The 9915-nt window shown below is 52.8% G+C and overlaps 1 protein-coding gene across 2 annotated transcripts; it reads left to right on the top strand.

Moving 5' to 3' along the window:
* Nucleotides 1–539: 539 nt before the first annotated feature.
* On the top strand, nucleotides 540–8722 carry GMEB1 (glucocorticoid modulatory element binding protein 1; the record flags this gene model as incomplete). 2 transcript variants are annotated; one of them, XM_079545993.1, is made up of 9 exons in its annotated part: nucleotides 540–672; nucleotides 1614–1696; nucleotides 2581–2705; nucleotides 3614–3717; nucleotides 4083–4237; nucleotides 5030–5158; nucleotides 5816–5953; nucleotides 7055–7177; nucleotides 8016–8722. In XM_079545993.1, the coding sequence occupies 9 exons, from the start codon at nucleotides 545–547 to the stop codon at nucleotides 8720–8722; spliced, it is 1692 nt and encodes a 563-aa protein (XP_079402119.1). The 2 variants fall into 2 exon arrangements, with proteins under 2 accessions (XP_079402119.1, XP_079402118.1); XM_079545992.1 differs by having other exon boundaries at nucleotides 545–672; nucleotides 1584–1696.
* Nucleotides 8723–9915: the final 1193 nt, after the last annotated feature.

Here is a 9915-nt window from a genome sequence, read left to right as displayed (position 1 = left end):
CCGAGCTGCTCCCGCTGCAACAAAACCACCTTTGTGCTTTGCTGTGAAGCAGTCTGTAAGAACGCAGCCAACATCCGCACCGCTCCAACCCGCAGCGGGGGCCGTCCCGGCACGATGCTCGGAGCGTTTCCCTGCAGGAGAAGCCCGGCCCTGGGGTTTGTCCTTCCCGTACCGCTGCCAGAACCTCACGTGCGGTTTGCGGGGCTGGGCTGTTCCCTAGCTGGGGAAGTTCTGCTTTAGTGGCCGCCTGACTGCACGGTGCTGCCGGATGCGATGATCCCAGCAATGGTGCTCGACAGGCGGGGAGAAATCCTCGCGTGCATTGACAGGCACCTGCTGTCTCTCTGGTGGTGAATTTAAAACGCCTGCTTCCATTCTTCAGGCTGCTCCGCCAGCCCGGAGCCACGCCGTGTGCCGCGGTGGGACCCGGGGATGATGCTTACAGGGTTTTTCCCCCTTGGCACACAGGCGGTGGTGCTCGGGAGGCTGCTGCAGTCCAGCCCCCCCTTCTGCTTGCCCCCCGCTGGTGGGCTTCATGTGAGAGATGGCGAATGCCGAAGTGAGCGTCCCGGTGGGTGATGTGGTGGTTGTACCAAGTGACAACAACGAAGGGGAGAACCCGGAGGATACCAAAACCCAAGTGATCCTTCAGCTCCAGCCGGTGCAGCAGGGGTGAGTCAAGCGCCGGCGTGGTGATGGTTGGGGTTTAGGGGGGGCGCTTAAGAGGGGGGGCTGCAATTCGATGCATTTTCCAGCTCCGTGCCGATAACGGAGGGGAATAAACCATCTGCAGCCTCGCCAGGCGTAACTCAAAAAGGGTTTTTGTGTATGAGCACTGCAGAGCCTCCGAGGGCTGAAGTCGTCCTGCAGAGACACGGCTGCACGGTGCCACCCCTGCGTACTGCAGCTGCATGGCTTTGGCAGTGGGGAGCGGGCGTGGGGCAGCCCAGCCCCGTGTCTGTCCTTTCCTGTCACCCTTTCTCAGCTCCAGGTGGGATTTTGCAGCATTGCAGCTGGTTGACGCGGTGGTCTGTGCCCTGCAAATCTGCATGCACCTCTGTGCTGGTTTTTATTGATCCTTTCAAATGCAATGATGCCAGGGTGTCGGGGGGAATCTTGCAGCACTCTAAAGCAGCTGCCAGCAGGCACTTCTTCCTATAGGGTGGAAATACACGGATCTGGTTTGGCAGTATATGCAAAACAGGGTTGCTGTGGGACTGACAGCAGCCCTGTGTGATCACCAGGGGAAGTCACCGATGCTACAGAATGTCACACAGGGTTGGAGGGGAAATCCTGGACCATTGAGCTCTGCTTCCTGTTGTTGTGGTAACTGCTTGTGTCGGGAATCGAAGGAAAAGGCCGAGGGAAGCGTCCTGCAGGGCTGTGTCAGTGGTGCTGGCAGTGCCTCTGCCTGTGTCGGTCCCTGGGACTGTCATCGTGCCTTTGTGCCAAAAAATGACTGTGATTGAATCCGCATCAAGCACAGAATGCACGTCCCTCGAGGAAAGAAACAAGCCAGATTTTTAGCCCTGCGCCATGAATCTTAATTTTCCACGAACCTTAAATTCCCATGATCTGAATAACTTGTTTATCCATGGATGCTCTCCCAACAGGATTTACCAGGAGGGCTCAGAGGCAAGTGCTGCTGTTGTGGCCGTGGAAACGCACACCATACACAAACTAGAGGAAGGGATCGGTGAGTGGCTGCGTGGCGTGGGACAGTCCCTGCTTTGCAGGGCTGAGCGGGTGTCCCTGCTTCGTGGGGCTTCCCTCTGGCTCTGCCCTTGCAGATGCTGTTCCCTAGGCTCTTGTTGTGGATGTGGGTGCAGGGTCTGGGCATGCTCTGGAATAAGAGAGCTGTTACTGCTTGGCCTTGGAGCTGAGATCCTGGCTATCTTGCAGTGCATGGTAAGGGCTCCCATGGGGTCACGGGGAGCCAAGATGTTGCTGTAGCCTCGGTGTGCAGATTCTAGCAGCTGGGATGAGGGCTGTCAGGGTAGTGGCTGTGTCTGCACTGCGCTCTGATTGCTGTGCTTTGCAGAACAAATACCTGTACAGGTTTGGGTTGAGCGTTCTAAAGAGGCTCTGTGTGCACCCTGCCCTCCTGAGGAGCAGTGGGAAAAGCCCCCTGGCCTTCGGTGCTGGATCTTCACTGCTGTTGTGCTTCCTGTGTGGCTGGGGCTCTTCTGGCAGCGTTAGCAAAATCTAGCAGTGGAGAACTTCTGATGAGCACGTAGCTGATGTCTCTGCTAGAGAAACCAGGGCTCCAAGAGATCTGTGAGATGCGTGTTTCAGATTTTGGAGCGTTTTTTTCCATATGGTTGTTCTCACTGACCTTCCCCTTACAGATGTGATCCTGCTTTTTCCAAATAGACGAGCTTCCTTTTTGTATTAAAAAGCAGATGTCACTTGCTGTTAGAGCCACAGGAGAAGGCTAAAACAGGACTGATCCTGAGCTAGGAATGTCCCTTCTTTTGGTCACAAGAGCGTAGGTCTCTCAGCCTGTGGGCTTTCAGCTCTCAATGTGTGGGGTTGGAGCCTCTTGGGTGGCAAGTTTCATCTGTCCCTTTCTTCCCTCAGACCCCAGCACCATTGAAACAAACGAGGAAATTGAGATTGCCTATCCCATCACCTGCGGGGAGAGCAAAGCCATCCTGCTCTGGAAGAAGTTCGTCTGTCCAGGAATTAATGTCAAGTGTGTGAAGGTAATGGAGTTTTCACAGCAGATTCCTTCTCTGCTCTCCAGGACTGGCACTGAATCTCCACAGCACTTCCTTACTGTTTGTTTTTCATCTGAGCCTTGGAGCTGAGCGACTTTACCTTTGCAGCGTGCTGGATTGTTGGTGCTGAAGTTGTTTTTAGCATGAGCAGAAGGAGAGAAAGAGTGGGATAAGGGGTGAAGGTCTCGTTCACTTCATATTTCTTGGCTACTGCTTAAAGCAGAGTTGTATTTGGCTCTCGTTGAGGGACTTGGAGCTGAAGGCAGGAATGCATAGTGAGATCTGCCAGAGCTTTTCTTCCTTGTTTCTTTCCCTTGGTGCCCTGATACTCCACTCCTGTCAGCTCCTCAGTGAGCAGGCTGCACCAAGAAGAGGAATCGTGCTGCTACCTTTCCCCATTTGACAGTGTGCTCACATAACAGCTGATGCACCGAGGCTGAGTCACAGGGCTCTGCAGTGACAGCAGTCCAGGGCTGACCCTCACCAGGAGCTCAGGTGCTGGAATAGGATGGAACAGATGCCCAAGCGAATACCAAGTGTCTGCTGGTCGATTTGATTTCGTAGGAAGCTCCCATAACAATCTCTGAGATGACTGTGTGTTCTCACAGAAGGAGACCATTTGGTTCGTGCTCTGTACAAAAGCCTGCAGGGCTGTTCCTGGCTAGGGCTGTGTGGTTTGAATGCCAATGACTGGCAGGCTGTCCTCACAAACATGGAGTTAGAATCATTGATGTGTTTAGGCACTCAAAACTGGTAAGAATTTGAAAGCAGCTTCTCTTTCTGAGCAGAAGTAAGGGCTTAGATGAACTGGACTGGCTCTAGTTATATGTCCACAGTTTTCTGAAGCAATGCTGCTCTGAGTTTGCTGAGCTTTTTTTTTCTCTCGTTGTCAGTTCAATGACCAACTGATCAGCCCGAAGCATTTTGTTCACCTGGCTGGGAAGTCTACCCTAAAGGACTGGAAGAGGGCTATCCGTCTCGGAGGAATCATGCTGAGGTGACTTGCACCACTGTGTCCAATTGCAGGATCCCAAGCAGGCACTTTGTCAGGAAACCTCCTGGGGGCTCTTGTTCCCTGCAGCATCTCTGGGGGAGAGATCCTGCTCTACAGGGCAGGATTCTTCATCCTGAGTAGTAACAGCCCCGCCTGGGGGATGTGGGGGTGGGAGGGGGATGGCTGGAGATGTGTGTGAAGCTGGGGGTTGGCTTGTGCATCCCATCTGAAAGCTGTGCAGTTTTGTGTGGAAGAATGGCACAGGGTTCCCCTTTCTCCATCTTTCCCGTGGCCAAAGTGGAAAACTCCCTTTCATCTCCAGTCTGAGCTTTTAGCTGAGTCTTGATTCTCCCCCACTCCCTGCACAGGAAGATGATGGACTCGGGGCAGATCGACTTCTACCAGCATGACAAGGTTTGCACCAACACCTGCCGAAGCACCAAGTTTGATCTCCTGATCAGCAGCGCCAGAGCACCGATGCCGGGGCAGCAGAGCGTGGTGCAGACCCCAACCTCAGCTGATGGTAGGCTCTCTAACAAAGCCATGGCATGGGCTAATGCTGGTGACTCCAGGCAGCCTGTTCCACGTCATCTGGAGCTCAGCAAATAGAGTACAGTGGCTGAAGGCTTGATTTGACTGCCATTCCAGCTACAAATTCTCAGCTAATCACATGCTTTGCAACAGGAAATGATCTCTTTGCAGAGGTCAAAGGAGAAGAATACCACATCATTCATGTGGGTGGGTGACTTTTTTATAAGGCTGAGGGGGGGTGGGATGGCAGAGTTGTCTGTAAGCTAAGGAAGATCTCCTGGAAAGCTCTGTGAGCACATGAGAAAACATCGCAGTGGCTGGATATTGCCTTAGGTGTCTGAAATTTGATCCAAAAACTTAAGATCAAGTTGGATACGTTTCATGTGTGTGAACTAGCATGGACTCAGGCTGTGTCATTTCCTAAGAGATAAGGGCATGTCTGAGGTGCAGAGCACTCTATTGGTGATGCAGAAGGGGAAAGGTGGCTGGGCTGAGACTTGCTCTCTGTCTCTCTATTCTGATCCCTTTCTCCTTTATTACAAAAGCTCCAGTTTGTTTTTTTGGGGCATGTGGTTTTCCCTCCAGAAGCCCCAGAGCCTTTCACAATCGTACTTCCAATGAGAAACAGCATTACTTGCTTCTAGCTGATTTGTTTGAAAGAGGCCAGGCAGAACCAACCTGACCAAGAGAGTGAAAAGGAGCCTGAGAAGGGCAGGGGAGCGGAATGCCAAGCAGGGATTCCAGGCTGGTGCTGCAGAGAGGGCTGATGTTGCCTGTTTGGCAGGGAGCATCACCCAGATTGCACTGTCCGAGGAAAGCATGGAGGAGGGGATCGAGTGGAACTCTGCTCTGACAGCTGCTGTCACCATGGCCACTGAGGAGGGCATGAAAAAGGACACGGATGAGATCTCAGGTAAGCTCTGGCTGCTCCTCGGGTGTTTTCTCTCCCTCTGCTCACATTTTGAAGGTGAAAATCCTGGAAATAAGGAGAGCTGAGGTAATGCTGGAGCTGTCCCACTGCCCCTTGGCCATCCCAGAACTCCCTGCCAAGCAGAGCTCCCAGCCCCTTGCAGGCAGTGTGGAACTTCAGCCTCGACCTTGGGGCTGATCCCTCAGATCGGTTGCTACCAGTTACAGTGAGGATTGTGGGGGTTTTGTTCATTCAGAGGATGTAAATGTCTGCCAGCCCGGAGCTACACTGCAACCATCAGCGAGCAGAGTCTTGTTGGTACCCTGTCAGCTCTCTTGGCTTCTCTGGCTGCAGCGCTTTGCTCTCCCTCTCAGGATCAGTACAGAAGCTGAGGAGGAATTTCCTCAAAAGATTTTAAGCTCTGCATCTTGGGAAGATGAATAGAAGCAACGAAACGTTGCCTTGGAGGTCTTGGTGCCGTTTGAAAACGTGTTAGTGAATTGCTTCCTGGATCTGTCCACCCCAAATGGCCAAATTAGAAATCGTTTTGCAAAGTTATTCTTGCCAAAAAGCTTGCTGCACATGGCATAGGTTTAAGGTGGTCCTGTGGGGAAATGCCAACTCCTTGTATGTTTGACTTCTGCCTTCTCTCTGTGCCAGAGGACACGCTGATGTTCTGGAAGGGAATAGCTGATGTGGGGTTGATGGAAGAGGTTGTGTGCAACATCCAGAAGGAGATAGAAGAAGTGCTGAGAGGTGTCCAGCAGAGGCTGGGGCAATCTCCCTTCCAGATGACAGGTAGGTGATGAGCCAGAGCCTCATCATGGGGAAGAATGCTCGAAAGGGAGCTGCAGGAAAACAGGTGAAAGAGTCCAGCCATGGCATGTAGAGCAATTGAGTCAGGATGGTGAGTTCCTTCCTGCCGGCTGGGCTCTGTAAGCTGAGCCTGAGCATGGTTTCAGCCTTCCCAGCCATGAGGTGCATTCATTTACCCCACTGCGAGGCAGAAGGACTCAATGTGCTGCCCTGCTCCTGCAGCATGCTGACTGGCAGCTTGAGGAGCCCATTGGATGACTGTCCTCAGCTCCAGGTGCTTGTTAAAGCCTGCCTGGATGTGCTGCTTGGGCTGGAGTTACTCAAACACTTTTTCTTCATGACTGTGAATTTAAACAGGTCTTGCAGTCTCACTTCTTGTTCCATCCTCACCTGTGCCAAAAAAGCTTGTTTTGGGGCTGAACCAGATGAGGGAACAGGTTCAAAATAGCTTCCCTCCCCTTTTGAGGCTTATTTCTGACTTGGATCCGTTCCCTTATCCAGTTCAGCTCCTGGCCCTGTGAGCACAGGGTTGGCAGCACGGCCTGTTGATGCTCTAGGAGAACACCCATGCAACCTCAAACTTCATTTTACCCAAGATGGTTTTTTTTGCTTCTCATGTAGCTTTGGGCTGGTGAATCTTTGTGTCAGGTAGGTGGCAGCTTTTGGAAGCTGTGAGTGGTTGAAGTCAGTGGATTATAATAGAAATTTTGCACAGCTTTTGGTGGAGCTGGCACATTAATGACACCGTCAGCTGCATGGGGTGATGGTTTGTAGGTGGAGATCTGGTCTGGATCTGTGTGATTGCAAATTATGCTTTCACTTTGCAGCAATTTTGAGCCGCTTGGGTGACACGTTTGTTTCCTTTTCATTATCATGTGAATGAATTTATTTAGTCCTTGGATATCTGAAGGATGAAGGAGAGATGGCTCTGCCCTTGTCAGCCGGCACATGTGGAAGAACAGAAATGGTTTACAAAAAGCAGCAGAAAAGTTTTGGTTTGATCACAGCACCTTTTGAGTTCCTGACTGAGGCCCTTGGCCCCCTGTGGGATCAGGCACTCATTCCCCTGCACTTTCCTTGCAGATGCTGCAGTTTTAAACAACGTTGCTCACACGTTTGGCCTGATGGACACAGTCAAGAAGGTTCTGGACAACAGGAAAAACCAGACAGAGCAAGGAGAAGAACAGTTTCTTTACACACTTGCAGGTAAAGTCAGTGCCCTGGCTTCTCATCCCACCCTTGGGAACCAATGTGACCTTTCCTCAACACAGCACCTAACAAACTGTATTTGCATTCTTGTTCAATCCACGTAGCCCTCAAACAAATGTACCCCAACCAACCCCTTTCCATCCTAAGGCTGGAGTGGAATTTCACGTATCCTTTCCTAGGAGAGATGAGGTGCTCAGGGCATTCAGCACCCCAAAGCACGATCTGATTCAGCTGGCATTAGCAGATAGGTGCTGCTGCTAGCTGTGAGCTGTGCTGCAGTCATCTGAGCCGCAGGCAGTGCAGTGCTGCACCCAAGCTCATAAAACTCTTTGTGTGCGTGGTGCTGAGCTGTCTGCTTGTCTCGCTGTGGAGCTCTCCTGTGTCTCCCCTGAGCTGAAGCCAATAACCTGACCTGGATTCCCCAGAGCTGCTTGGTGGATGTGTCTCCCTCCTGTCTGTGTCCTGTAGGACTTACCTGGGGTGTTCTAGTCCCCTACTGCCCTGGATAAATGAAATTACTGTGCTGCTTTTGGCTTCTGATGTTGATACGGATGAGGGCGGAGGAGGATGTCTGAGCTCTGCTCCTTGTTCCAGGCACAGGGCTTGGCTTCTGGGGGACCCAGCCGTGCTCAGTCACCAGTTCCTGCTGCCTGGAGGGGATGTCCATTCCCCGTGGGTGGGTTTCCCCTGGAGACAGAAGTGCCTGTCCTTTTGGCAGTGGGAGTAGCTGAGCGGTGCGGGGCAGTGCCTGCTCCTCCTTGGGGCGGGCTGGCTGTTGGTGGAGCCCCTCGGAGCGCTCCCAGCCCCACGCACAGCTTCCCCGTTCTCTTTGCAGACCTGGAACGGCAGCTGGAAGAGCAGAAGAAACTCGCCAAGGACCAGAAGGCCAAGTCCCAAACCATCCAGAACGTGGTGCTGATGCCCGTCAGCGCTCCAAAGCCCCCCAAACGACCCCGCCTGCAGCGCCCGGCCTCTGCCACCGTCCTCAGCCCCTCGACCCCCATCCAGCAGCCTCAGTTCACGGTCATCTCTCCCATCGCCATCGCTCCCGTCGGCCAGCAGTTCTCAGTGGGCAACATCCCCGTGGCGACCATCAGCCAAGGCTCCAGCCCGGTGACTGTCCACACTTTGCCTTCAGGCTCTCAGCTCTTTCGATACGCCACCGTGGTGTCCTCCTCTAAGACCAGCTCCTCCGACACCGTCACCCTCCATCCGTCCTCCAGCCTGGCGCTGCTGAGCTCCGCTGCCATGCAGGATGGAGGTGCCCTGGCCAACGTGGCGGCCGTGGTCAACCCCGTGGAACTGGTGGCCATGGAATCCGGCCTCACCTCCACCATCCAGGCTGTGGAAGGCACCTCAGACGACGGGCAGACCATCATTGAGATCGACCCGGCGCCCGACCCCGAGGCGGATGCAGATGAGTCAGAGGGCAAAGCTGTGATCCTGGAAACAGAGCTGAGAACTGAGGAGAAAGTGGTAGGAGATGTGGAGGACCACCAGCACCACGTGCATAACGTGGAGATCGTGGTTTTGGAGGACTAGTAGGAAAAGCGAGCGTCAGCTCAGGAAAGAGTTGGGAATCTGTTTTATTTTGGGCTTTTTTTTTGTTGTTCAGCATACTTTCCAGCCACCCCATTTGTTTCCATGGATATTTTCATTGTACTGTATATATTATATATATATATATATATAATTTTTTTTTTTTAAACAAAAAAAAGCTGGAGAAACGCGTGAGACCTGGAAAAGGCTCCACCTCCACGGAGCACTGAACATTACTGCCTGTTTGTAGGGTCGTGGAGAGACTGGATCTCTGCTGAAAACCCCACCGGGAGGGATGGGACAGGGCTCCCGGTGCTGGGAGCGTGGTGCTTCTGCCCCAGGGCTGCTGCAGCCCGGATGGTTTCGTGTCACAGAGACAATACCCAGTGGCTGAGTGCTGGTGGCACTGCGGGAAGGGGTGGCACAGGTACCTCATTTGTATTTTTATTTTTGCCCAGGGAAGGGAATTCTTTTGGACTTTTCACTGTCACCTCAGCTGGGATTTTTTTTTTTTTAATTATTATTATTATTATTTTATTATTATTTTTGCTTGGGGGAAGAAGACAGGAATCCTGACTTCGCTGGCTGTGTTTTCCTCCACACACGTTGTTTTTATATCTCTATTTTTTTGTATTTGTTTGCTTTCCCTTCCCATGCCCACATTCGCCAGCTGCAGAGCCCCGGTCCCGCTCTGGGTTGCACTTCTCTCCCCGCAGCACTTCTGCCCTTCCCTCTCCCCGCCTGGCTGAGCTCGGTGCTACACACACTGCTTGGAGACTTCCGATCACTTCACTTGCTTAAAGGCAAAAAGAACAACTCAAGCTTAAAACCACAGCCTCCCCACGGTGGGGCGTGCAAAGCATGTCGTGCTGTCGCTTTCCAGGAGCGCCGGCCTCCGGATCGGATCGGGGCGGTCCCGTTTACACTCCGTGCTGGGGCCGCTCCGTGCTTGTCGCTACTCGTTTGGTGGTTTTATTTTTGTATTATTATTATTTTTTCCTATAATCTCTCTGCAGGATTAGGAGCGGTGCATCGCCAGGACAGTGCGTGCACCTCTGCGGTCCCTCCTTCCTCCTCTTCCCAGCAGAAGGCAATAGGGATAGCTGGGGGATTGGATGGGGGGGGGGTGAGGGGAGCTGTTTGGTTGGAAATGTGAAAAGCAAAACAACAGCGAAGGAAACACACCTGGGGAGGGC

Source organism: Tetrao urogallus (assembly GCF_951394365.1).
Source record: "Tetrao urogallus genome assembly, chromosome: 23".
Taxonomy (NCBI): domain Eukaryota; kingdom Metazoa; phylum Chordata; class Aves; order Galliformes; family Phasianidae; genus Tetrao; species Tetrao urogallus.
This window is presented reverse-complemented; position numbering and strand designations above follow the sequence as displayed.